Genomic DNA, 26,995 nt, shown 5'->3' on the forward strand with positions numbered 1-26,995 from the left:
TGGGCCTCTTGGCAGGGCCCCTCACCCCCAACCCTGTGGTCTCTCTGCCTGGCAGGACTTAAAAATCAAGAACATGGGCTCCTGGGCTAGCCTGGTGCAGAAGCATCCCACCACCCCGTCCTCCACAGCCAAGTCCTCGAGTGACAGCTTCGAGCAGTTCCGCCGCGCTGCCAGGGAGAAGGAGGAGCGTGAGAAGGCCCTGAAGGCGCAGGCCGAGCACGCGGAGAAGGAGAAGGAGCGGCTTCGGCAGGAGCGCATGAGGTGGGCTGGGGCTGCAGGCAGCCTGGGGTTTTCTGGGGCTTGCTCTGCCCGCCTTCCCGCCCCCCCCCCCCCCACCCTGCTCACTGGCGGCTCTGGCCTGCTCTCCTCAGGAGCCGGGAGGATGAGGATGCGCTGGAGCAGGCCCGGCGAGCCCACGAGGAGGCTCGCCGGCGCCAGGAGCAGCAGCAGCAGCAGCAACGGCAGGAGCAGCAGCAGCAGCAGCAGCAGCAGCAGGCGGCTGCGGTGGCCGCGGCCGCCGCCCCCCAGGCCCAGAGCTCCCAGCCCCAGTCCATGCTGGATCAGCAGAGGGAGTTGGCCCGAAAGCGGGAGCAGGAGCGAAGGCGCCGGGAAGCGGTGAGCGGGGGGGACCTCTGGGCAGGGGCTGCGAAAGGGGGCCGTGAACCCCGGGGTGAAGGCAGTCTCTCTCCAAGGGGTGGGGTGAGCACCCCGTGCAGGGAGGGGGTGCTCGGGACAGGGTGAGAGGTGGGGTGAGCACCCCGTGCGGGGGGTGGAGGGGGGCGGTGCTCGGGACAGGGCTGCTGCTTCTCTGCACTGTGCTGGCCTCAGGGTCTCAGAGGGGGCTCAGGGCCAGTGCCGAGGTGCCTGGGTGTGGGCCCTGAGGGCATGGCCAGTGCTGGAAGGGGCTGAGGGGTGGGCGGGGAGTTCGGAAGCCGTAGCTGGGGGGGGGGGGGGGGGGCACCTCTTCTCACTTCCTCCTTCCCACCTCTCCCCTCCAGATGGCAGCTACCATTGACATGAATTTCCAGAGTGATCTATTGTCAATATTTGAAGAAAATCTTTTCTGAGAGCACCTAGGTGACTTCTGACTCTGATTTTCTGGCAAAACGTTGACTCTCCATAGTGTTAGGGGCGGCAGTGGAGGCGGTAGCAGCGGCGAGGGGGTGTCTCCGGGCCTGGCCCTCCTGCATGCTGTGCCCGGGGCAGGCCTGACGGGCAGCTGAGGATCGCAGAGCCTGTCTGCCTTACAGCCAGCTGGACAGCCCGCCACCCACCACCCCCTCACGGGACGTCAGCTCAGAGCACGCCTCGCCACGAGCAAGTGCCGGCCAGACCCAAGCCGCGCGTCCCCGCGGGCAGGGCACAGGCCCTGCTCTCCGCCAAATGTCTACACAGTATACACAGGACATTGTTGCTGCCGCCACCACCGTGACTGGTTTCTGTCCCCGAGAAAGTGACGTTCGTGACGTCCTGCCCACCAGGAGTCCTTCCCCCCACACCCCAGCCACCACCGCCCGCTCCCAGGAGGCCAGGGCAGGCCCGAGCGAGCTGGAGGCGGGCGAGGGCGCCGGCCCACCCCTTGCTGGCACTGACTTTGCCTTGAACAGACCCCACCCCTCCCCTCCCCCCACAAGCCTTTAATCGAGAGCCGCTCTCTGTAAGTGTTCGCTTGTGCAAAAGGGAATAGTGCCGTGGAGGTGTGTGTGTGTCCATGGCAATTCGGAGCGAGGTGACTGTCACACGCGCGTGTGTGGGCCGGCCTCGCCCGGTGAGTGAGGCCACCAACCAAAGTCAGTTCCTTCCCAACTGTGTTTCTGGGTTTTTTTGTTTTGTTTTGTTTTGTTTTTTTTTTTCCTATATATATATTTTTTGTTGGATTCTATTTTATTTTTAACTCTCTCTTCTCCTCCAGACACAATGGCACTGCTTATCTCTGAAATGGTGTGATCGTCTCCTCATTGAGCGGCGGCTGCCACCGCGCTGTGGGTAGTGTGTGACCGTGGCTGTACTGTGTAGTGAACATAGTTGGCATATCTTTGTTTGAAGTTTGTTGGTGACTCCACCAAACTGGTGTAAAAAAAACTCATAAAAACCCACAAAAAACAAAACAAAACACAAAACACACAAAAAAAAACTGCCTATATTTTACTCAGTTTCAAACTTTATTAGTCTATTTTTAATTATAAAGCCATGTTTTCTTTTCCCTCCCCACTCCTTTGTTTTTTAATGTCAAATCTGTTTTGAGTTGTTTTTTACCAGGAAAGGAAGGGCCAGGGGATGAGGCGGGCACCAGGGCTGGGGGCCACAGACCACTGAGGCAGAGGCTCCCCACCCAGCCTGACCAGCCGGCTGCCACTTCCCCTACTTTTTTTTTTTTTTTTTTTAATTTTATAATTGGAGCCCTTGGTGAGGTTACGTGTGCCATGAGAACCCACTCTACACCACGTCGCTGGTGCCTCAGTGTTGGCCAAACTCTGGAGTCACTGACTGGTTTGACTTTCATACGGTGAATATGCATTTGGTCTGTACTGATCATGGAATAAACACATCTCTCTTTTTTAATGCTGGTGTCTTCCTGACATTTCTTTGTGAACCACCTGTTGCCTAGGTTAGGCCCAGGGCCGCTCCCCTGCCCCTTCCCCCCCCCCCCCCCCAAAATCCCAAGCCACCTTTGTACAAGAACTACCACCAGGGCCACCTAGGCCGTCTCCTGTGACCACGTTGAAGCTGTGACAGGGAGTCCAGGCACCCATTCTTTCTATGGACCCTGGTCTCCTAGCGGGGTGACATGCTCCAGCAGAACCTGGCCAGACTCAAGACAGTATTTTCCCCCCTTCGCCCTCCTCCATCCTGGTCCTCCACTCACCAGAGGACTTGGGCCACTTCTACCACCTTGCCTGCCTCTACCTTAACTGCTCCTTTCATTTAAGCTCAGGGTTAACCAGATGTTCTTAGATAAGTGTCCATCCCCCAAAATGGGATCCTCCCCCGCCCCATGCATGTAGACACGCACGCACACGTGCCTGCCCGAGAGATCCTGCCGTATGGCTACCCTGCCTCCCTTGCCTGTGTGCCACGAGGTGAGGGGGGCACTCAAGAGTGGCCCCTAGGATGTAGGATGAAAGTGTATCATTTATGTGTGCAGAGACGTAAACTGAAACATTTCTAGCACTGTTTCTTAACCCCTATCTCCCTTTTCTGTTTCAACCGGAAAAGCCCTTGTATCATCTTGTGTTTGGGATCTGCCGAAACCTCTTGGCAAGAGTGTAGTTCAGGCGACCGGCCACAGGCCCCCACTTGCCTCCGTACCCTTGCCCCACACCCAGCAGACACTTCCTCGATGTGCCACTGTGCTGCCAGTTCAAGTGGGACTTCATTGGTCCTTTGGGGTTTCTTCCATCTCATCCCACCCCCTCACTTCTGTTCCGTGTTTTGTTCAGTAACTTCCCCAGGCCAGGTCCGACGGTTTAGCTGGAGAAATGGTTTTGTCTGCACCTTCCTTCTAAAGATTTAATTCTGCCATGGCCCTCTCCACACCTCCCTGATAGGTGTTCCTCTAACTGGGTTGTAATTAGAACTTGGATCTACTATTTAATTTCTCTGGCCATTTCCCATTCCCTCCCACAGTACTAGAAATCTTAGTCCTATACAAGAGTAAGAGGTGTGTACAAGCCCCCCACTGTACTGTATGCACGGATCGCTTGGCCAATAATTATGTCAGTGAATCTGAGACTTGTATTAAACACTTTAGACATTTGTAGAAGGGAATTCGTAGACTTTTCACTTATATACTAAAGGTTTTTTTTTTTTTTTTTTGTGCAGTTCTCATTGCAAAAATAAACATTTGTACTGAATATAAAATTAACCATCCTGTGACTACTGCTGTCTTTTTGTCTGAGGGCAAAGCTGGGGTAGGGGGATGGAGGGAGTCGGTTTTGTGTAGCAGAGGAAGAAGGGCGATCCCCAGACTCCCACCAGCCATGCAGCCAGATTAGAGGACTCAAGGAGGCACAACCGGGATCACCCAGTGGCTGTGGAGGATTGATTTGATGGAAAGTGTAAAAGAAACCGAAGCTGTGATCCAGGCTAATCGTGCAAGAAAAGAAAGGTACTTGGTACAGGGAGAATAAACCTTTGTACAATACAAGCCATGTAATCATAGCCGTCCAACCGAGTCTGAAATACATTGTTTACTGAGGCCGAACCACATAAACCACCATGCCCCTTTAAGTAGGAACCCACAGACTTAATTATGGGCCCAGGATGGTGTCCTGTTCAGCCTTAACAACACAAAGGTAGAGGTTAGCAGTGGGAGGTGACAAAAATAATGAGAAGGGTGTTTAAAGTTAGAGAGGAAACCAAAAGGAAAACTAAAAACGGGCAGGGTCCGTCCAGGGGTGGTGAGGCTCGAGTCCATGCTTAATGAACTTCCTAAATTGGTCCTCAAAAAATGGCCACACAAGCCTGTCGAGCGAGATACCTGGGTAACCACCAGAAGAAAGCTAACAGCGTTCCAATGGCCGCCTCCGGGCGGGAGAGGTGGAGCCCGAGATTATTGCTTTTTTCATAAATCTCGTTCAGCAAGTTGTATGGCTTTAGGCAAACGACTTAATCCCCGAATTTCAGGTTCGTGTTCTGTAATACAGAGATGTGATAATAGTACCTACACTTAATAGGGTTGTTACGTGGGTTAAACGGTGAGTGACCATGAAATGTTTAGCATCTTGGGGGAAGGTTGCAAAACAGGAGGAAGAACCTGCCCTGTCGGCCTTCTCGACCGATCCTGACCGACTTCCTCTTTCTGACCGCCCCAGGCACTCAACCGGCCCGGTCCTCCGGCTCGCGGGCCCGGTCAGCCCTCTAGAAGTTAAGAGTCTCCGCGTCTCCATTGGTCGCCACCGGCGAATCCCCACCCCCCAGCCCGGCCTCAACACCTGCCGATTGGCTCCCGGGCGAGACCTGTCACCCGCACGTCAATGACCACCGCCCTCCAATCACAGCCGTGCAGGGGCGGGGCCGGCGGGCGCTGGACTAACTGGAGGACTTCCCGGGGTCGAGGCCACTGGACCCGCCGTTGGAACCAGGCCTGGGTGAGGGTGCTGCTAGGTCTCTCCCAGCCAGGCCAAGGACAGGGCCGCGCAGTCCAGGGAGGGGAGCTCCGAAGGGCGGCGGCAGGGGCTCTCAAGTCCTCCCCGGGTTGCGGCGACCGCCCGCGCCTCCTAATCCCAGCCAAGGCACTACCTGTCCCCTCCTTCCGCTTCCGGGCCCGCCCGCCCCGCCATATTAGGTCCCGGCCCCGCCCCCCGTCCCTTCATCCCGGAGCCGGGCCGACCCCCAGCTTATTGGCCCAGCCCTCGCACCCAAAGTATCCTGGCCCAGCCTCCGGCCTTCTCCCGCCCAACTTTAGGCCCCGCCTCATCTGGACTCCACCCTCGCCCCGCCCGCCCTCTAAGCCACGCCTCCATCTCCTACGCAGCTCCTAGGCCAAGGTGGGTCCACGGTTCCGGCGCGTAGGCCGCACCTACCCTGCATTGCTCCGCCCCTTCGCTCCAGGCTCGGCCCATTTCACTAAAGTCACCTCCTTATCCCCTGTTTGTCCAGACATCAATCTCTCTCTCGACTTAATATTCCCACCCACCCGCGGCGGAGTCCTACTAGGCCCCGCCCCCTTATGAAGCCCACCCCCCCCCCCGCCTGCCTAGGCCCCGCCCTCAATTCGCTTCCCCTCTCCTCAAAGCCCCTCCCCAGCCTCGGAAGCCTGGTCCTCGCAGGCTCCATCCCCGCACCCTATCCTTGTTCCCTGTCGCCGTCGCGCCCAGGTGTTTACCTGGCACTTAGGTGACTCGTGTGCGGTGGCTGTTTCGATATAAGCCTCCCGCCTCTTCTCTCGGCGCGTTCCTTAAGCCCCGGAGGCACGGAGGGTCCCCGGACCAAAGGCGGTGGGCTTCCCAGCCCGGATCCCGCCTCGCTGCTGCTGCTCTCGCCCCCCGCCCCCCGAAGGCAGCGCCGAAGTCGTCCCGGGTTGCGGCGACATGCCGGAGCTGGTGGTGACAGCGCTGCTGGCGCCGTCGCGCGTCACTCTGAAGCTCCTACGCGCCTTCATGTGGAGCCTCGTGTTCTGCGCGGCGCTGCTGACCGCCGCCGTCTATGGCTGCATCGCGCTCACGCACGTGCTGTGCCGGCCCCGGCGCGGCTGCTGCGGGCGCCCCCGGCGCACCCCACCCGCCTGCTTGAGCGACCCCACGCTGGGCGAACACTGCTTCCTGACCCTCAAGGTGAGCGCGCGTGCGCGGGCGGCTGTGCGGGGGGCCGTCGGGGCTTCGGGTGTCGAGAACCCCGGGAGGTCGGGCCCCGTCGGGGCCGAGCCCCGGTGAGCGGAGAGCAAACGGTGGAATCCAAACGGGGGTCGGCGCGTGGCCGGAAGGGCGGGGGGTGGGGGTGTCAAGCCTAGTGAGGAGGGCCTCCCCGGGTCTCTGACTGTGCCCTCCCCCAGAGCTCGGGCCTGCGCCTCCACTATGTCTCCGCCGGACGTGGCAACGGACCCCTCATGCTGTTTCTGCACGGCTTCCCGGAGAACTGGTAGATATGAAGCCCAGGGGCTTGGGGCGCCCAAGGCCGCAGGTGGAGCTGGAGGTGCCGCGGGGCTGGCTGGGTAGACTGGGGGCCCAAGGCATAGAAGGGGGTGCTCGAGGACAGGCGTCTCCAGGAATGTCCCTGCAGAGATGGGACAAAGAGGTATCAGTGTCGACGCTGCCCTGGACCCAGAGTGCAGCCGACCTTGCCTTCCGCGCGGGGTTCCCCCATCTTCTTTTCTGGGAAGTCCAGGGCAGGGAAGTCGGGTTGCGGAAGGCCCCTGCTGGGCGTAGGGTGGAGGTGCAGCCTGGGGACCCTGACTCAACCTCCCTCTCCACCTGCCTGACAGGTTCTCCTGGCGCTACCAGCTTTGGGAGTTCCAGAGCCGCTTCCACGTGGTGGCTGTGGACCTACGGGGTTACGGCTCCTCAGATGCACCTCGGGATGTTGACTGTTACACCATCGACCTGCTGATGGCGGACATCCAGGATGTCATCCTGGGCCTGGGTGCGGATACCCCCATCCCAGGCCTGGCCTCCCTCACCCCTGCCTTGCTTCTCCCTGGCTTCTCACCTCCACTGGTTCCTCTCACCCCCCCAGGTTATTCCAAGTGCATCCTGGTGGCCCACGACTGGGGTGCGGTCCTCGCCTGGAATTTCTCCATCTACTACCCGTCCCTGGTGGAGCGGATGGTTGTTGTCAGTGCGGCCCCCATGTCTGTGTACCAAGGTGTGTTGGGGAGCCCGGGACGCTGGAATATGCCTGTGTGGAGGGGCTTGTCTCTGTGTCTACACTTCCTTGTCCACCAGTCAACACCGACCCCCCCCCCCCACGGGGGGCTGGTGGACACCCATGATGCTCCCAATCTACAATCAGTGACCGTGCACTCAGAAGTAACTCACGGTTTCTGAGCACCTACAGGTAACAATTGCCCTGACAAGGAGCTTTGCATATACATAACCAACACAAGCCTCTGTGCATACGAAAGTGTCGTTATCTCCACGATCCAGTTGGGGAAACTGAGGCAAGAGAGGCTAAATGTCTTTCTTCTGGCAAGGAAGGCATAGATGAGTAAGCAGATACCCGTCTCATCACCTGATTCTAATTCCCAGTATAATAGTCCTAGTGCTGTGGTCTCTCTCCCACTCTCTCTCTCCCTCCGTGTTGTTGTTTCTTGTCTGTCTCTGTCTCTAGACTGTCAGCTCTCAGGCAGGCAAGGGAGTTTTGTTTGTGCCATTTACTGCTGTGTCGCCAGGGTTTTAAACAGGTCCTGGCATACAGTAGGTGCTCAATAAGTGTTGAAATGCATCCAGACCTGGGCAGTGGCTGCAGACAGAGGTGTCCCCATTCTGTGGATACAGTGACCACTTGGCAGGGAGGGACACCGGCATCCGGGCCAGGAGGAATGTCAAGTCACCCCCACGAGGTCCGGCATGCGATGACATTCCTGACTGTTGGTGCATCTGTGTGCCTGACCTGGGTGCGTGTAGGAGTGTGAGGGGGTGGGGCCACCCCAGGCCCAGGCCTCACATCTGCCTTTCCCCTGCTGCCCACAGACTACTCTACACACCACATCAGCCAGTTCTTCCGTTCCAACTACGTGTTCCTGTTCCAGCTTCCCTGGCTGCCTGAGAAGTTACTGTCCATGTCTGACTTCCAGGTGCAGTGGGGCAAAGGCCTGGGGGTACATGGAGGGTGGGGGGCTGGGACTGGGCAGGCTGGGCACTGAAACCGTAGGTCTGCTGTGTACCCAGATCCTGAAGACCACCCTCACACACCGCAAGAGAGGCATCCCACACTTAACTCCCAACGAGCTCGAGGCCTTCCTTTATGACTTCTCCCAGCCCGGTGGCCTCACTGGGCCCCTCAACTATTACCGAAACCTCTTCAGGTGAGACCAGACCCGGGGCGGAAGCTCAGAAGAGTTCTGGGGGGCAAGGGGGAGGGGCGGTTATTCTTCCACCTGTCTTGGCCCTAGGAACCTTCCCCTGGAGCCCCAGGAACTGGCCACGCCCACGCTGCTGCTGTGGGGAGAGAAGGACACCTACTTGGAGCAGGGGCTGGTAGGAGCCATCAGCAGTCGCTTTGTGCCCGGCCGGCTGGAGGCCCACATCCTGCCAGGCGTGGGGCACTGGATCCCACAGAGCAACCCCGAGGAAATGCACCAGTACATGTGGGCCTTCTTGCAAGACCTGCTAGGCTAGCAGCCCTCGCTCCCTGGCCTGTGTGCACCTGGGAGTCCACACCACGTGCACACCACGACGGACTCCCGGGTCACGCACAGGCGTAGAACTCCTAGACCACACACGAGTGTGTCTGTGGATGCCCGCAGGCACACCAGGCTGTTTGCTCACACACCAGTGTGAGTGTCTGTGCACCTGAACAAGCACTTCAGCCCTGGGGAACCGGGAACTTCTCTCCTCTGCAGAGCTGGATACCCAGTGTCCTACCTCTCCCCTCCCTGGGGCCTTCCCCTTCCTGCCAACGTCAGCCCCCAGAGCTGCACAAACCACAGACTCTGACCTTCCCGTCCCTGGCTTTCATCTCCAATCTGAGTCTTCAGCTAAAAGCTGTTCTGTCCAGTAGGGTAACTGGCAGCCGTATCTGGCTGCTTCAATTTAAATGGATATTAATTAAAATATGATCGATTAAAAATCCAGTCCCTCGGTCACTCTAGCCATGCTTCAAGGGCTCCACTGACACATCAGCATAAAGCATTCTATTGGACAGTGCTGATGAGGGTACTTCTAGAAAGGGGGGTCTGTACCTGGCTCCTGACCAACTCTCCAAGGAAAGACCCTCATGTACAAGCAGGTGTGTGTCTAGATTCCTGTCTAGGCAGGCCCTGGGCAGCTCCCACCATCTCCCTCCCGGTTGTGACTCCAGACCCTGTAAGGTCAAGATCTCTAGGTGCGGCCTGGGCAAGATCCCTGGGATCCCTGTCTCAGATTCGTGGAAGAACAGCTCTAGGCTATGCTAGGGTGGATGTTTGAGATTCTGGACAGGGCACAGGAAGGGACTGGCTCCCTGAATGACCATCTGAAGTCTGAGGCCTGCCTCTCCAGCGCCTGGAATCTTCTCCAAGTTAACCACAGATTCCGCTGGTTCTTTGGTCGGGGGGGGGGGGGGGGGGGGGGGAGTCTCTGGCACCAGCCTCCAGATGAGGGTGGGACAAGTAGAGGGTGAATCATCCAGCCTCAGGCTGGCCATGGCCCTTCTGTCTCCCCAGCCTTTGCCTGGCCTTTGGGGACCATGTCATGACGAATGCTGATGAATCTCTCTGGGGACCTGCAACCTCAGAAATACATTCTCTTATCCCTGGGATGGGTCTGGCTGGCTAAAGCTTGCCTGTTGGTCGTCCCCCTCTGTACTGTCTTGTCTCTAACATAACATCCTTTTCATTCATCCCGTGTGTCAGGCACTGATCTAGGCGCTGGGGAGTGAACAACACAGCCTTACTCTGGAGTTAACAGAACGGGCATAGAGAGCTAGGTGAGTGTCTGGTGACTCAGGAAAGGCTTCCCTAGCTGGGGGACACACTTCAGGGAGTGGGAAGCCGTAAGCAGGAAGGTTGGAGGTGGAAATAAGCCTAGGCTACTGGAGTAACAACGTGGGGATTAGTGGCTGCGAGAGAGGAGAAGAGGCCACAGCCAGACGGCCAGGGGCTGTGAGGAGTTTGGATTCGGTTCTCAAGGGGAGTCAGAGAAGAGTTTTCAGCAGGGAGGAACATGGCTTGCATTTTGAAAAGCTCCCTGTTGTGGCCGGACAGTCCCACGCAGGAGTGCAAGTGGTGAGACAGCTGGGGGGCCATGCGCTGCCTCAGCACGGGCGGCCCGTGGGGCCCGACGGGAGCCGGGATCCCCAGCGCCCGACCCACCTCGGGGCCCCCCCACTTCCAGGGTGGGAACAGTGCCCCTTGGGGTCGAGGAGATGGGCCGGAGGGGAAGGGGACCCCGCGACCTCGGAGCCTGGGGTGGAGGTCTGGGCCGAGGAGGCCTGCGGGCAGGATGAGGATGGTGTGTCCAGGGGGCGGTGGGTCTGGCGACGGTTGCCAGGGTGATGGGGAAAGGGCTGATGGTTGACCGGAACGGGTAGCGGTTGTCTGGGTGATTGGAGGGGCCCAGGCGAAGGCTGACGGGAGGCCTCGGACAGTTGCTGGGGCTACAGGTCCGCTGACGGTTGCCAGGGTAACAAGAAGGCGCCGTCTTCCGCCTCCTCGGCTGCAGGCGGGAGGGAGTCAGAGTCTGGGGGTGGGGGGGAATTCATCGCGGTGGTTGGGCAGAGTCCTGGCTAGCGAGCCAATAGAGACTCGTGACTCGGACGAAGCCAGCCTGAGCCAATCGGGGCGCGCCTTTCTCCCAGAGGCGGGGCTGGGCGCGCGCATCCTTTCCAGGCCAGAGAAGGGACCAGGAGGGTTTGGAGGGAGGCGGCCCGGCTGAGACCCCTACCAGGCTCGGCGACTCCCTTCCCCTGCTCCGAGCTCCCGGCTCCAGACCGCCTTCCATCATTCATTCATCAGTCAGTCGGTCGCTCAGCCATTCATTCATTCATTCATTCATTCACTCGTTCATCTGTCCTGCCACAGGCTCAAAGGCTTTGGCGGTACACCAGAGGAGGGGCAGGGGAGGAGGAGCCGGGCTCGAGTGGAATAAGCAACGCGGGTGGGTGGGTGGGGGGGAGGACACGTGGGGAGTGGGAGGGAAGGCTCCCTGGAGGAAGCAGCCTTGGAGCTAACCCCTGCAAGGATGCGCTCCAACCCACGGAAGCCTCCACGCACAGCTGATTTAGTGTTCCTTGAGACTGGGAGGGAAGTTTGGGATGGGGGAAGACGTGGAAGCAAAGGACACAGGACTTGGATGTCCCGAGCACCCTTAAGCAGGAGTGAGGAGGGAAGAATGGGGACCCCAAGCTGTGAGCCTAGAGGAGATAAGTGGCACATTCAAATGGGGTAAGTTGAGGCAGGTTTGCTACAGGGACCACATAGAGTGAGCAGGGTTTGGAGAAACCAAAGGGGCAAAGCAACCATGGAGAGCCATTACCATCTCCTGGTCCCCCTGACCAGACAAGGGGAAAGAAGGATGTTAGAAGCCAAGCACAGATTCATGCAGACAGGGCCTTTGGTCAAGGGGTGCTACTAGCTGAGCTGACCCCACAGGCAGGGATGCAGGAGGATTAATACCCCATTCTCTCCTTTGGCTTCATCTTCTGCCAGTGCCTCCTATTGGCCAGACCCACCTGGAAGCCAGAGGACAAGGCCGTCCATTGATGCAGCCAGTAGAGGTCAGCCTCTGGGGGCACGGAGTGGAGTGGAGGAGGGGAAGAATGAAGGGAAGGGGCACGGGGAAAAGGGGGTGAGGGGGAGAAAGTCAGGAGCTTGGGGGTGGGGCAATGTGAAAGGAGCACTCACTGCAGATTCCTGTGAACTTCACTTTGTCGTGGAAGAGGGCTCACGCTCTGGCCAAAGGAAGAGGTAATGAAAAGCCCTGGGGAGGCATTTCCCTTCTCTGAAACAGGAGGACAGGGAGGAGGACAAGCTTCAAGGGCCAGGGAGCCAAGGACAGGCAGGGGCCATCAGGGCATCATGGTTCAGACCTGAGCAGGAGGAGATGGGGTCTGGAGGGAGGTTGTGCACACGGACGACTCCAGCGGTCTGAGCCCAGGGCCTGGGAGGCCAAGATGCCCAGCGATGCCCCACCCAGTGGAGGGTCCTACGACAGGGACACCGCCACCTCCAGAGCTGCAGGGCCGGCAGCTGCTCAATAGAAGTGAGTTTTGCTCTCTTCACTCTTTTCCATACTCAGTTCTCACCCCCCCATCTCCTCCTCCAAGAACCGCCCCCCCCACCCCCCAGCCCGCATCTCTTCCTCTGGCGGAGCCCTGATCTAATGGGGGCAGTCTCAGAGCTGCCAATGGGCACATTCAAGTCCCACCTCCTGGCTCCTGCTCTGCACTGAAATGTGCTTGGTAGATTCATTCGATCGACTGATAGTTGTCACCTACTGTGGGCCAGGCTCTAGGCTAGACACTGGGGATTCAGCAGGGAGCAAGACGGACACCCACAGAGCTCAGAATCTGAGGGGGACCCAGGAGGGATCATGTGGTAGGCGGGGTGGGGGGGGGAGGCCATGGGAGCCCAGAGGAGCTAGTGTGAGGCCCCAGGGACCACTCTCTGGGAGAAAGGAAGGCAGAGCTTCCACAGGGATCTCCTACAACCTCCGATCAGCTTCTCCCTGCTAAAACGCTCAAGCGGTGGCCACTGTGCTTGCAATGAAATCCCAGACCCTTGAGACTCGGCCCCCATCATCTTCCTCGACCTCCCAGCTCTCAGTCACTGTGTGCCCAGCATTCTGGCCCCCTCACCCTTCCTCCTCTGGGCCTTTGCACTCGCCCTTCCCTCCACCTGGAACACCCTTCCTCCGGCTGTTTGCTCCTGTGTGGCTTCTTCTCCTCCTTCAGGTCTCAGCTGTAACGTCCCCTAACTCGGTGAGGCCTGTCCTGCCTGCCCCTGTCACTGAAATCTCTCCTCCCCCCTTGCCACAGTCCATGGTTCTTATTTGTTTGCCTTCTGGTTTCTTTTCTTCTATTTATTAACTTAAAAAAAAATTTTTTTTAAGTTTATTTATTTTGAAAGAGTGAGAGAGAGAGAGCGTGAGCAGGGGAGGGGCAGAGAGAGAGGGAGAGAGAGACTCCAAAGCAGGCTCCGCGCTGTCAGCATGGAGCCCGATGCAAGGCTTGATCCCACGAACTGAGAGATCGTGACCTGAGCTGAAATCAAGAGCCTGTCTGTCTTTGACAGCTGTGCCTGTGGTTGGTTGTCAGTAAAATGTTTGTTGAATGACTGAATGTTTGTTGAATGAGTGAATGAAGGCGAGGAGAGCTGGAGGGGCAGAGTGAACGGAGCCTGCAGGGTATGAGAAAAGAGCTCCCAATGGTAGACGCAGCCCGTGCCAAGTAAGCTGAGGAGGGTGTCACTCTGGGCAGTGGGGAGCCATAGAGGGTTGGAGCATGAGAAGGCCCTAGGGAGGCAGTGGCCAAAAGAGCTGGTCGGGTCTGCGGCCGACAGCCCCTGGAGTCCTGCCTTCCCACTCTCGCCCAGGGCCCACACCCAGCAGCCCTCACCCCTGCTGGCTCCCGTGGCCCGATGTCTGGGCCTGAGGGCCCGGCCCCAGCTTTGGTGCAGAGGGCGGGACTGTGGTCCCTGGAGGAGAAGCTGAGGGCACGTTCTCAGGTTCCCGGTCATCGGCCTGGGCCCAGCAGCTGTGTCTTGGCCTGGGCCCAGGTCCTGTGTCCCTGGGGACTGAGCTCATTGAGGAGAAACGCAGTCCTGGGCCAAGGCAGCCATCAGGGGCAGGGGAGAGGGCTCGGGCTCACCCCCTATCTCCACCACATTGGGAACTGTGTGGAATCCCACTGCAAGGCTGTGGGAATGGTCGTTCCAGACTCTCCTGTCCCCCAAGGGTCCTGACACCTTGGGCTGGGCCTGCCACTGTGGCTGGAGGGCAGCAGGATCCTGGAGCCAGGACTCCGCATTCTACTTGCTGAGTCATGGGGACTTGACATGGGATTGACACCCAGTAGGGGCTCTGTAAATATGTCTTTCTGTCTTTTGTCTCCACTGCCCCTCATGCTGGCCTCAGCCTGTGTTTTCACTACTTTTGCTCCCTTTCCTTCTCTGTTTGCTATGGACCAGAGGCCACTGGATCAGCAGAGTCACAGACTCTAGGCTTTCTGCCTAGCAAAAGGGGGGAGGGGTGTCCAAGTTCCTTGGTTGCTCCTTCTGATGGGGAGCTCAGCACCTATTAGGACATCCATTCCAGCAAAAAAGTCCTTTCTCAGATGGGTCAGGGGAGCAGCTAGCCCACCTCATGAAGCCCCTACCTTTGTCCCTGGACCCTCAAACCCTTTTCTGGACCCCCAGACTTCTAGAATGTACTTAAGAGGGTGGTCTGGGCCCCCAGTGGCAGCCCTTCTGGGTTGGCCATCCTAACACCTTCAGCTAATTCCTGAGTCACCAAACCCTTCCATGTCACCCTCTCTGTGCCCAGACCATGCTGTGTGACGCCTGGTTCCTGGGAAGCTCCCAGTCTAGGTGGGGATACAGAGCAGGGCATAGATACCCAACCCCTTGTGTGTGAGGCTGATACAGAGAGCAGGAGGGTGCTGGGATAGCCCAGGGGGGGCTCTGTCTGGGGGGCAGAGAGGGCTTCCTGGAGCTGAAACCTTGAAGAATAAAAGGAGTTCACCAGGCACAGGGATGGGGGGTTGGAAGGCACACCAGAAAGAGAGACCAGCATGGGCAAAGGGTAGCATTGTGGGAAATAGCAGAGCATTCCCTATAACTGGAAGAAAATACATTTAAAATTTTTTTCTTAATGTTCATTTATTTTTGAAAGAGAGAGAGAGCATATGTGTGGGAGGGACAGAGAGAGAGGGAGACAGAGGATCTTAAGGGGGCTCTGTGCTGACAGCAGAGAGCCCGACGCGAGGCTTGAACCCACAAATTGTGAGATCATGAGAGAGATCTCACGTGAGAGAGAGAGAGAGACAGAGCATGAGCATGAGCAAGGGAGGAACAGAGAGAGGGAGACAGAATCTGAAGCAGGCTCCAGGCTCCGAGCTGTCAGCACAGAGCCCGACGCGGGGCTTGAACTCAGGAACAGTGAGATCATGACCTGAGCCGAAGTTGGACACTTAACCGACTGAGCCAGCCAGGCGCCTCAAGAAAATACATTTTTGAAGAGAACACTCCCTGTGAGTTCCTGCTTGGGGAGGAAGCAAAAGGGTCCTTGTAACCAGCTGGGTGTCCCAGCAGAGGGAAGAACCTGGGCAAAGGCCATGAGAGCGCAAGGCCTGCTGGGTGAGGAGGGACACTGAATCAGTGTGATGATGAGAGGGGAGGGGCTGCAGAGGGTAAGGCCAGTCTGAGGGCTTTGAAAGCAGGGCCCAGGGGCTTGGATTTCCTCCTGGGGTGATGGGCACAGGGACAGACTTGAGCTGCACCTGCCCTAGGGTCTATTGACTCAGTACACTCACTATGAGTCAGGCTGCGCTCTTTCTTGTGCAACTTTTTGTCCTTTTCTCTGCCCGATCCCCACCCCCACCCCTCATACTCCTTGTGGCCTGGAGTCACTCAGGCCTGGGTTCTCATATCATCTCTGGCCCCCAGGCTGCGGCCATTCACTTGTCACCCTCGGCCCTTCATGCTTCTTCTTTCTCACTGATAGCACTTCTCTGTCTCCTTCCCTCTTCCTCTTCCAGCATTTAAAAATTATTCAAGGTATTAATGGATGAATGGATAAGCAAAATAGGGTATAGCCATTCAATGGAGTCTTAGCCATAAGCAAGTGAGGTACTGGTACATGCTCCATGGTGGCAGATGAACCTCAAAAAACGTTATGCTGAGTGGGCACCCGGGTGGCTCAGTCGGTTAAGCATCCGGCTTCGGGTCAGTTCATGATCTCGCGGTTTGTGAGTTCAAGCCCCGCGTCGGGCTCTGTGCTGACTGCTCAGAGCCTGGAGCCTGTTTCGGATTCTGTGTCTCCCTCTCTCGCTGTCCTTCCCCTGCTCATGCTCATGCTCTGTCTGTCTGTCTGTCTCTCTCAAATATAAAATTAAAAAAAATAAAAAAAACCCACACATTATGCTGAGTGAAAAAAACCAGACACAAAGGGCCCCACACTGTCTGATTCCATGTATATAAAATGTTTAGGCAAATCCGTAGAGGCAGAAAGCCATTTGGTGGCTCCCAGGAGCTGGAGGAGGGGGCTGGGGAGTGGCTGCTCTAGGGGATGGGGTTTCCCTTTGGGGTGATAGAAATGTCTTGGATGGGGCACCTGGGTGGTTCAGTGGGTTGAGCGTCCGACTTCGGCTCAGGTCATGATCTCCTGGTTCGTGGGTTCAAGCCCTGAGTCCAGCTCTGTGCTGACAGCTCGGAGCCTGGAGCCTTCTTCAGATTCTGTCTTTTTCTCTTTCTCTGCACCCCCCCCCCCCCCCAGCTCACACTCTCTCTCTCAAAAATAAATAAACATTAAAAAAATTTGTAATGGCAATTGGTTAATTTTATGTGAATTTTGTCTCAAGTTTTTCAAAAATCCTCAGAGGAAATCATAAATACGTGCCCAACCCAGCGGGTGAACATTTGATGGGCACCAGGATAGTCACATCGTCTCAAAGTATCTCCCCACGTGCTACTGATATTTATTATGGGAGGAGGGGACGGGAAGAGAATAGTCCCTTGATAGTAGGGAAAGTTGGCCAACTTCACACAAGTGATCGAAGTGTAATACCCCCAGTGTTGGGAACTAATGTCAAGTACCTCCTAATCCGAGGCACTGGGGAGGACCAGCACCATCTCTGTGGTTCTGGACAAAGGCATACTCCCTGGTTGGGAGGACTGAGCAGGCCAGCCTGCTGGAGGACATTCTGAGAAATGAGTGGCCTCAATTCTCCCAAAATGTTAATATCACAAGAGACAGGGAAACGCTGAGGAACCGATCCAGATCAAGCAAATGTGGCAAAGCGTGGAAAGGGTTGGCGAATCCCGACAAAGGGCATGTGGAAATTATGCTATTCTGCCTTTGACATTATTTTATTTTATTTTATTTTATTTTAATTTTTTTTTTTTTTTTTTTTTTTTTTGCATTTGACATTATTTTAAAATAAAAAGGTTAAAAGTTGCCTGAAGCTCTCTGGGCTGCTCTGGTGAAAATCTCCCACCGTGGCTTCTAGATGCTCAGCCCCTGTAGGTGACCCCTAGGCTCCACGGATTCAGCGCCTTATCCCCAACCCATCCCTCCTCCCTGCAGCCAAATTACCATGGGGGACAGCCTGGCCTCTTTCTCCTCCTCCTCATGGTGGCCCTTGTGACCCCTGGTCTGTCCACTCCTCCTCCTTTCTTTGCTTCCTCCTGTGGGTGCAAACCTGTGTCTCTGCTGCCATTTCCCTCTCTAGTTCAGCCTTCCCGGCTGAGCTCCACTGGACCCTCCTTTGGGGAGCCCTCTCTGGGGGGAGGAAGGTATACCCCAGCCCCTGGAACAAAGCCAGACATAAAGCCAGAGATTTATACCCACCTGTTGAATAAATGAATGAACAAATCAGTAACTACCCTCAAGCCGGGCCCTCACCAACCCCTCTGCGTGGCCCTCCCACACTCTGTCCCTCCCTCTGGCCCAGCTCTGAACCCCCAGAGCTGCTGGTGTCTGTGTCAGGCTTTTTCTTCCGTGGAATGAGGGCTCCTCCGGGGCTGGGCTTGGGGCCTTTCGGGGTCCCCATTGTCGCCGCATGGACAGAGTGGGCTGCAGGGCGGCTTTGCAGCATGACTGATTTGGGAAAAGGCAGTTGATCAAATTGAGCAAGGCTGAGCAGCAGAGAAGCTGTGAGGGGAATGGGTGGGGCTGGGGGCTGGGGTGGACCTTTGGGGTTCACACAGGGTAGTAAGGAGGAAGAGGGGTGCTTTCCAGGAGAGCTGAGAGTAAGAAGATTGTGTGTGTGTGTGTGTGTGTGTGTGTGTGTGTGTGTGTGTGTGAGCGTGCGCGCACACATGCATGGGTCTCCTTCCTAATGTGTGTCTGAGGTCTGAGGCTGCAAATGCTGTCCCAGGCTCAAGGCCTGGCTGGGCCTGAGCTTTGGGTTTGTGTTTTATATCTTAAGTCCCCATGAAGCTCTGTGCATACGTCTGCAATGGGGCAGGGTGGTTGTGTGCGCGTGAGATTCTTAGGACGTGCCTGGCCTCAGTTTTGGAGGATCTGTGGATCTGTGTTTGTGCCCTGGTTCTGTGTGCGTCCCTGGGCTCTGAGTGTGTGTTGGGAGCGTGGGTGTTCACGAAGCTGGTGTGTCTATCAGTGTGGGTTCAGCCCACGCCTCACCGCATGGCTGGCCAGAATTTCCAAGGATCTGCGGGTCCCTGGCTGTGTGGGTGGAGGGTGGGCAGGGACCCCGGGAGGCCGGGCTGGGGTGGGGGTAGGGGGGCGGGGGAGCGCAGGGCCGGCCCCGGGGCGGGGCGAGCCGCCCAGGGCTGGGGGCGGGGCGGCCCGGCAGCCTCACTTTGGCGAAGTTGGCGGCGCGGAGGCTGGCCCGGGACGCGCCCGGAGCCCAGGGAAGAAGGGAGGAGGGAGGAGGGAGGGTCGCGGCCGGCCGCCATGGGGCCGGGGACCCGGGGCCGCCGCCGCCGCCGTCGCCCGATGTCGGCGCCGCCACCGCTGCCGCCCGTGCGGGCGCTGCCCCTGTTGCTACTGCTCGCGGGGCCCGGGGCTGCAGGTGAGGGGCTGGGACCTGGTGGTCGGGACTGGGTGGGTGGGTTGGGGGAGGGTAAGAGCGGAGTTTAAGGACCCCGGAGTCTGGGGCTGGAGGGCTGGCCTCGGAGCCAAGGACCAGATCAGGGGCTGTGAGCACAGGAGTCCGGGGGCTACGTGCCAATCCCGGGGGGGCAGGGACTCAATGCGGGGGAGGGGGGGCAGGGCCCCAGAGGTCCGCAGAATACGGGCCCGGGAGCGATCAGAGTGGGGGGGGGGGGTGGTGAATGGACCCAGGAATCAGGGGCTGGGAGCTTGAGGTGCAGGGATCAGGGACGCGAGATCGGGGGGACCAAGGGTCTGGAGCACGCTCCCAATGCACGCCCGTCCGGAGTCCTGGGAAGGTCACGAACTGGAGCCTCAGGACCCCCAGGCTGGGGACCCCTCGCACAAAAGCCCCCCCTACACACCCAGGGCCGGCCAGGCGGGGCGGGCGACGGGGAGGGGGGCGCGAAGTTCTCGGAGCTCTGAACTCGGGGAAAACTTCTCAGGCCGGAGCGCGGCAAGACCCGGAGCTGGAGTCGGAGCTGGAGCCACAGTGGCGCCCGCGCCCCTTTCCCCGCCCGCGGCCCCGCTCCCTCCCCCGGCCGCCCGGACCTGGCGGCCCCGGGACCCCGCCCCCGCGAGGGGAGGGAAAAGAAGGGCGGGGGGCGCGAGCCCACGTGCTCCGCTCCAGCGGCCCAGTCCCCGCAGCCCGAGCCCCTCCCTAGCCGGCCCGGGCCCCCTGCCCCTCCCCCTCCCCGCTCTCCCTTCCCCCGCTCGGGACAATGGCCGCGCCGTCTAGACACCCCCTCCCCCCCGGCCGGCCTCGCGCTTTCTTTGCCAGACAAAGCGGGACGGGCGGCGGGGCCTGGGCGGGGGCTGCGGGGGCGCACACCCCCAAGGGAGGCCTGGCCGGCGGAAGAGGGACGCGGGCCGAGCGGCCGGGGTCCGGGGTCCGGGGTCCCGGAGAGCCGCGGCGGGGCTCAGAGCCGGGAGGGAAGGGCCTCCACCGCCCAGCCGGGTGCCCAACCGGGCAGGATCGGGCAGGAGCTGCCGCCCCCGCGGGGCCAGCGCGCACACACATGGCCTGTCACACACTCGCAGGCACACACACAGCCCTGGGTCACACATACAGAGATGTAGACGTGCGCGCACACACGACATCCGCAGCCGTGGATACGCAGCTCACACACTGACATACAAACTCCTGCAATCACCCATGTTCGTAGGTACCGTGGATCACCAGCCCCGGGCCTTGCACACGTCGCCTGCACACATTGAGCACATGTAGACACGGATCCAAGATATGCCCACACCCAGTTTATACATGCAGACAGACAGTCACATCCAACCCATACACAGACCCACCTGAGGATCCACAGGTCACACACAGGCACACAGCTGTATACCCAGATAACTGGTTCACATGCAGGGACCCACAACAGATCCAGCCTGCACATACATGCACAGGCATCTGGACACCCATGGACTTGAAGCACACACACATGTGGCTCATCATGTGGCCGCTTGGGTGAGTTCACAAACACCCACCGGCCCCTGTCTGGGTGATAGTGTCCTGTCTCTGCTTGTCCCCTGAGAAAGGGGACACAGGCCATGCTGTCCTATTCTCCAGCTCACCTTGTTCTGTCTCTCCCTCTGTCTTTGTCATCTCTGTCTCCTCTCTGAGGCAGCCTGCTTCTAGTTTCCTTTTTTGTGTCTGTCTGTCTTTCTCTGTCTCCCTCCATCTCTCCTCTCTTTCCATCTATCTGTGACTTGCTCATGTGCACGCGCGCGCACGCACACACACACACACACACACACACACACACACACACACACACACAGAGGCCCCACACCTGCCATCACACACAACCCTCCACTAGCTCACACCCAGCCACACCCCAGACCAGTCTGGCGGGACAGTTAGACTGCCACACCTCAGAGGGACATAGCCCTCAGGGATGGGGACGCTGGACAGGGCAGCACATGTCTAGTGCCAGCCGCCCCTCCCTTCAAACCACACCCTGTCCCTGCAACACCCAGTGTCGGCTGTGCAAGGGGTACCTGCCTTGGCTCCTCTCACCAGAGCCCTGTTCAGGTCTGCCCAGCTGGAGTAGATGTCCGACACCGGGGAAAGTAAGAACCATGGCCCCAGGTCTCCTTACCCTGCCCTCTCCATTACCCTGGGATCTGGGCACACAGCCCCAGACCTCCCTTTAACACTCAGCACCCTCACTTCCTGCCTTTGCACCCCCCATTCTGGCAGCTTCCTGAGTCCCCACATCTGGCACGAGTCAGCACCTCCTCCTGCCCGCCCCTGCCTTGTGGTTCCCAGGGCTTGAGCGGGCAGGGACAGCTGCAGCCCCAACAGCTGGGGTTGGGGCGGGGGGCCGTGGGAACTGTGGATGGAGGGGCTCCGTGCCCCACAGAGACACCCCCAGCCCGTGGCAGCTGTTGCCTGGGGGAGGGAAAGATGGGCTGTGTCACTCTGAGCTGGGGTTTCTTGGGTGCCTGGCTGACCCCCCACTTTCCTTCGCCTCCCTCCCCCCACCACAGCCCCCCCTTGCCTGGACGGAAGCCCGTGTATGAATGGAGGTCGCTGCACCCAGCTGCCCTCCCGGGAGGCTGCCTGCCTGTGAGTGCCTGGCTCCGAGCCATCAGTGGGTCCTGTGTGGGGAGGTAGTCTGTCTTCTCCTCTGGCCTCTGTGTCCACCATGGGTGTCTCTACCATTTCCTACTTGTGTATGGCTTGGGTAACCTCTTGTTTCCCCACTGGAATCGAGCAGGGTTAAGAACTGAGTAAGGTTAAGAGCAAGGGCTCTGCAGGCCGCCTGGCCTGGGTTCAAATCCCACATCGTGTTGCCCACTGCCTGGGACTCAAACCCTTTAAGCTTCAGTGTCCTTGTCTGGAAAACAGGCACACTAACACCTGCTTCACAGAGTTGTTGGCCGCCTGAGGTCACACGTAAAACCTCTGATGGAGGTAGTTATTATTCAATTAACAGATCTTCAGGGACCAATCACAGTGGCTTGGCAGTACAGGGTACCCCAACTGGATCCTCCCATATATCAACATTTAGTGGTGGGGGCACAGTGGTGGGGGTCATGGGGGTGCCATGACCTTGGGTTAGTCACTTCTCTCTGAATCTCACTGCATCTGTGAAATAGGGGTGCTTCTTCGTGGCTTGTGACCATGAAGGATTTCAAGAATTCGGTTGTTGGATCATACAAGGCAAGGCAGAGGGCTGGGAGGAGCAGAGCAGGGGCTGGGAAAGAACTGAGCAGAGGGAGACAGAGCTCGGTTTGAATTCTGGGCTCCGGGAGGGGCACCTGGGTGGCTCAGTCTGTTAAGCCTCTGACTTTGGCTTAGGTCAGGACCTCCAGGTTCATGAATTCAAGCCCTCATCGGGCTTGGTGCTGACAGCTCAGAGTCTGGAGCCTGCCTGCTTGGCATTCTGTGTCTCCCCGCCTCTCTCTCTCTCTCTCTCTCTCTCTCTCTCTCTCTCTCTGTCTCTCTGCTCCTCCCCCACTCGCTTTCTCTCTTTTGTTCTCTCTCGAAAATAAATAAACATCAAAAAATTGAATTATGGACCTGGGGATACCCTGAGCAGGTGCTTTGAGCTCCCTGAACCTCAGCTTTTGCATCTGGAAAATGGGGCAGTACTTCCTTCTTTATGAGGTTGATTTTGATGTGAAGAACTCAGCATAGTGTTCAGCCTACAGTAAATGCTCCATAAATAATAATGATGATGGTAGGGGCTCAGGAAATAGGTGCCATAGAGGGCAACGTCTCAAGGTTATGGGGGAAATGCTTGATTCCTTTTCTAATATCATCATTAGTAATAGCCCGTCACCTAGTAGCCATTATCGATTCATTAACGGATTCATTTATTCAAGAACATGTGTTGCCAGGCCCAAGCTGGGTGGTTCTGGGGTGACTTTAGATCCAGGAGAGCCCTTTTGAAGTTACACACGTACTTTGACTGGAGCCCCACTTGGGCTCACCCAGGTGGGGGCTCAGCGTGGCTGAGCGGGTTCCTCGGGTTGGGAGTCTGCCATGGTGGGAGGTGAGGGAAAAAGTGACCTTATCTGGAGCCACACACCTGGGAGGCGGAGCCGCGGAGCTGAGCGCCTGCGCAGTGGAGCTCCGCACCTGGAATACTGCCGACAGGTGAATGCTGCCGCGGCTGCCCTGCCCCTCAACAGGTGAATCACCGGCTCGCGCGGCCGCCCGGAGCCCGGACTACCCGGGATGGAGCGGGCTCTCCCCGGAGGTGGACCGTGGGAACCACTCCCCACGGCCCCCCAGTCTCTTTCAACATTCTAAATACTCGTATCTTTTCAGGGACGCCCCCATCTGTCACCCCTCCACGGATCCCCCAAGCCTCTTTCTCGAAGTAGCCTCTCAAGCCCTGGTGTCTGTTTCCTAGCCTTCGCCGCACCCCCTTCCCTTCCCCTCCCGCCGACCCCCAACCAAGTCTCCTCTCCCCCCCCCCCCCCCGCCTTGGTTTCCCCCAAAGCCCAGTCAGTGGGGCGGGGCGCGGGCGGAGGCTGGAACCGGCCCGACCGGTCGGCAGGGGAGCGGGGCGCAGAGCGTGGGAACCCGCCCGGGGCGTCGGGAGGGGGCCCGCGCGGCCGCGCCCTGCTTGGCGGTGGGACCCGCAATCCCGGGAGCCCGGCGCGGCGCGCCCCCTCTCGGCGTGCAGTCGTGACCGACGTCCTTGCCCTGAGGGTCTTTGGGGAGGGGTCTGGGAGCCGGGCCCTCCGTCTTGACACCATCGGCACCCCTGCCCTGCCCTGGCCTGTTTCACTGGGGGCCAGGGTGGGGGGAATCTTGTGGGTGACGCTAGGGACTGAGTCAGCTGCCTGAGGCTAGCCCCAAGCGACTGAGACAAGCCAGAGGGAGGGACTGCGCGAGGGGTGGGCAGCGTCGGGGGCGGGGTCTGGGCCTTCTCACCATTCCAACCTTCCCCTCCCCACTCCCCCCACCCCCCCATCCCGTCCCCCTGCCCCTCCTATCCCCGCTTCTCCCCTCCCCGCTCCCCCCCGCCGGTGTCTCTCTGGAGGTTTCCGGTCTCAAGACCAACCGCCTTATTTCCCTCCTACTCAGGGTTGCCTTGGTCGGTTTGGGGAAGGGGCTGCAGGCTGAAGGACTCTATCCCAGTAAGAGGGCGCCAGAATGGTGTCTACCTCCCCCTCCCAATGGCAGGAAGGGTCGAATGTGCCTCCGGGAAAGGCCAGGAGGATGTGGGAGAGTTACGGTCTGTCCACACAGAGCTGTGGCTGTGAGCTGCGTTGTGGTTTAGGGTCTGAATGTTCGCTAGGCCAGGATGTCCAACTATGTATGTTTCTGCGTGTGTGTGTGTGTGTGTGTGTGTGTGTGTGTGTGTGTGCGCGCCTGAGAGGTTGTCTTCTGGAGTCTGAAACCTTGTGTTTCTCTCCGCCTGGAAGGCTCTTCCTCACACAGTACCTTCTGCAGTCTGAAAATATCCTTCTTGCCTTCCCTCTTCACTCATCTCCCTTATCCTGTGTCTTAGTTTCCTGGCTGCCATAACAAACCACCAAAAAGCTGGGTGGTTTGAAACAACAGGAATTTATTCTCACAGTTTTGGAGGCCAGAAGTCTGAAATCGAGGTGTTGGCAGCCAGTGTGTCCCCAGTGGCTTTGCAGGAGAGTCCTTGCTGGCCTCCTCCACCTTCTAGTGGTTTCAGGTGCTCCTTGGCTAGTGGGTGCAACACTCATATCTGCTTCTGTCTTCAAATGGCCTTTAACGCTTCCTCCCCAATCTCCCTCTGCCAATGGATTTAAGGCCCTTTTAGAAAATCCGGGATGATCTCATCTTGATGTCTGTCACTTAGTTACATCCGCAAAGACTCTTTTTTCCAAATAAGGTCAGAGTCACATGCTGTGGGACATGGACATTTCTTTTCTGGGGCCGTCGCTCAAAGCCCACTAAACTCTTGGTGGCCCTCCCCACCCCATGCCGGCATGTTATATAATTCATTATTTGTGTGTCTTCTCTCTTTGCCCAACTTGGCTGTGAGGATAAGGGGTGGGGGGGGGGCGACTTTTCTTGTGTTCGCGACCGCATTCCTTTTGCTAAGAACATAGTAGGTACTCAGTGAATATTTGTTGCATGGATGGATGAGAGTGCCTGTTCGTTGGGCTGTGTGTTTGCGTGTGTGTGTTTTTTTAACGTTTATTTATTTTTGAGAGGGAGAGAGAGCGCGTGCGCGCTCACGTGAGCGCATGAGCAGGGGAGGGGCAGAGAGGGGAAGAGAGAGAATCCCAAGTAGGCTCTGCGATCAGCACAGCCGGATGCAGGGCTCTATCTCACTAAGCGTGAGATCACGACCTGAGCCGAAACCCACAGTCGATGCTTAACCGGCTGAGCGGCCCAGGCGCCCCTGCTTGGTGTTTCTGCCGGTCCTGTGTGTATCTGTGTCTGGGCTTCTCCTGCCCCATACCACCCTAGTACTGCCCAGTACTAAGCTGTCTCTGCCCACAGGTGCCCTCCAGGATGGGTGGGCGAGCGGTGCCAGCTGGAGGACCCCTGCCATTCGGGCCCCTGTGCTGGCCGTGGTGTCTGCCAGAGCTCGGTGGTGGCAGGCGCTGCCCGGTTCTCCTGCCGCTGCCCCCGTGGCTTCCGGGGTAAGGGACGGTCTGGGGGAGGGGAGCCCAAGACAGGCGGGCATGTGCATGGCCCAAGCTCACCTTCTCCTGGTCCCTCTAGGTCCTGACTGCTCCCTGCCGGACCCCTGCCTCAGCAGCCCCTGTGCCCATGGTGCCCGCTGCTCCGTGGGGCCCGATGGCCGCTACCTCTGCTCCTGCCCGCCTGGCTACCAGGGCCGCAGCTGCCGAAGCGATGTGGATGAGTGCCGGGTGGGAGGGCCATGCCGCCACGGTGGCACCTGCCTCAACACGCCTGGTTCCTTCCGCTGCCAGTGCCCAGCTGGCTACATGGGGCCACTATGTGAGAATGCTGCAGTGCCCTGCGCCCCCTCGCCATGCCGAAACGGGGGCACGTGTAGACAGAGTGGCGACCTCACCTATGACTGTGCCTGCCTTCCCGGTGAGGGAGCTGCTCCCTGGGGAGGGCAGCAGGAGTGGACAGACAGCAGGCCAGCCTGGCACTGACCATCTTTGCCTTCTCTTCCTCTGCTAGGGTTCGAGGGCCAGAACTGTGAAGTGAATGTGGATGACTGTCCAGGGCACCGCTGTCTAAATGGGGGCACGTGTGTGGATGGCGTCAACACCTACAACTGCCAGTGCCCTCCTGAGTGGACAGGTGAGCCCCAGGGCCGAGAATAGCCAGGTGGCAGACCTTGGGTGTGCCTGCAGCCCGGTGGCTGGACTGGTGTATCTGTGTGCCACAGGCCAATTCTGCACAGAGGACGTGGATGAATGCCAGCTGCAGCCCAATGCTTGCCACAACGGGGGCACCTGTTTCAACACACTGGGTGGCCACAGCTGTGTGTGTGTCAACGGCTGGACAGGCGAGAGCTGCAGTCAGAATATTGATGACTGTGCCACGGCCGTGTGCTTCCATGGGGCCACCTGCCATGACCGCGTGGCCTCGTTCTACTGTGCCTGCCCCATGGGCAAGACTGGTGAGTGGCTGTTTGCCTTGCAGGCAGCAGGGAGCCAATGATGGTTCCACGGTGGGGGAAAGGATGGTGTCTGACTTGAGCGTTAGGATGATTAGGTTGGAGGCCAGCTATGGGGTGCAGGGTGAGCCTGGAAGAGGCTGGCCCACAGTCCGGGGCAGTAGCCATGGGAATGGAGAGCTATCCCATGACTGAGGAGAGGGGACCTTTGCAAGTGGCAAAGGGTCAGGGAAGGTGTTTGGGAGGGGAACTTGGGTGTGGAGGGCAGGGCATGTCAGGGAGAGGCTACTGCAGAAGCCAAGGCTTGAGGGTATAGAATCAGAAAAGGAGTCAACAAATTTTAAAACAATATGTGGGTGTTTCCAACTCATTTGCAAACGGTTCAGGAAAAAGATACATAGAGCTTACGGTAGTTGAAGCTAGGTGGTGGGTGTATGAATTAGCTCTTCAGTACATTTGGAAGTTTTCGTTATAAATGATCGGGAAAAATAGCCTACTGAATACCCTGCAGGTTAATAGAAACAAAGCACAAACCAATATGTG

At 58.3% G+C, this 26,995-nt stretch overlaps 3 protein-coding genes and 1 long non-coding RNA gene across 8 annotated transcripts in view; 3 read left to right on the forward strand and 1 right to left on the reverse strand.

Moving 5' to 3' along the window:
- The window catches only part of BRD4 (bromodomain containing 4), an 86,813-nt gene extending 84,251 nt beyond the window's left edge, over nucleotides 1-2,562 (forward strand). For all 5 annotated transcript variants that reach the window (XM_086698815.1, XM_086698812.1, XM_086698816.1 and 2 more), the window contains 3 exons: nucleotides 56-261; nucleotides 372-615; nucleotides 999-2,562. In XM_086698815.1, the coding sequence (XP_086554941.1) occupies nucleotides 56-261; nucleotides 372-615; nucleotides 999-1,067 (519 nt within the window). In that variant the 3' untranslated portion in view covers nucleotides 1,068-2,562. The remainder of the gene's footprint in view (nucleotides 1-55; nucleotides 262-371; nucleotides 616-998) is intronic.
- Nucleotides 2,563-4,087: 1,525 nt separating this feature from the next.
- Nucleotides 4,088-5,933, reverse strand: LOC147583696 (uncharacterized). Its single transcript, XR_015248488.1, has 2 exons — nucleotides 5,828-5,933; nucleotides 4,088-4,635 (listed from the first exon to the last, which is right to left on the reverse strand). It is a non-coding gene; the product is annotated as an uncharacterized LOC147583696 (long non-coding RNA).
- A 99-nt stretch (nucleotides 5,934-6,032) lies between these two features.
- EPHX3 (epoxide hydrolase 3) lies at nucleotides 6,033-9,232 on the forward strand. Its single transcript, XM_025916554.2, has 7 exons — nucleotides 6,033-6,275; nucleotides 6,494-6,579; nucleotides 6,923-7,080; nucleotides 7,174-7,302; nucleotides 8,130-8,233; nucleotides 8,328-8,464; nucleotides 8,552-9,232. Exons 1-7 carry the CDS (start codon nucleotides 6,033-6,035, stop codon nucleotides 8,775-8,777), a joined length of 1,083 nt encoding a protein of 360 aa, XP_025772339.1. The 3' UTR covers nucleotides 8,778-9,232.
- A 9,378-nt stretch (nucleotides 9,233-18,610) lies between these two features.
- The window catches only part of NOTCH3 (notch receptor 3), a 36,238-nt gene continuing 27,853 nt past the window's right edge, over nucleotides 18,611-26,995 (forward strand). The window contains exons 1-6 of the mRNA XM_086698817.1: nucleotides 18,611-18,828; nucleotides 21,402-21,480; nucleotides 25,354-25,496; nucleotides 25,579-25,917; nucleotides 26,011-26,133; nucleotides 26,222-26,455. Of these exons, the coding sequence (XP_086554943.1) occupies nucleotides 18,711-18,828; nucleotides 21,402-21,480; nucleotides 25,354-25,496; nucleotides 25,579-25,917; nucleotides 26,011-26,133; nucleotides 26,222-26,455 (1,036 nt within the window). The 5' untranslated portion in view covers nucleotides 18,611-18,710. The remainder of the gene's footprint in view (nucleotides 18,829-21,401; nucleotides 21,481-25,353; nucleotides 25,497-25,578; nucleotides 25,918-26,010; nucleotides 26,134-26,221; nucleotides 26,456-26,995) is intronic.

Source organism: Puma concolor, chromosome A2 (assembly GCF_028749965.1).
Source record: "Puma concolor isolate L17-30 chromosome A2, mPumCon1.1.hap2, whole genome shotgun sequence".
In the NCBI taxonomy this organism is placed as follows: Eukaryota; Metazoa; Chordata; class Mammalia; order Carnivora; family Felidae; genus Puma; species Puma concolor.

Excerpts from the sequence above, each read along its gene's own strand:
- EPHX3 (XM_025916554.2), top strand. The coding sequence starts at position 6,033 with ATGCCGGAGCTGGTGGTGACAGCGCTGCTGGCGCCGTCGCGCGTCACT. Across the intron at positions 6,276-6,493 it reads ACTGCTTCCTGACCCTCAAG|AGCTCGGGCCTGCGCCTCCA; the intron begins GTGAGCGCGCGT and ends GCCCTCCCCCAG. Across the intron at positions 8,465-8,551 it reads TATTACCGAAACCTCTTCAG|GAACCTTCCCCTGGAGCCCC; the intron begins GTGAGACCAGAC and ends TCTTGGCCCTAG.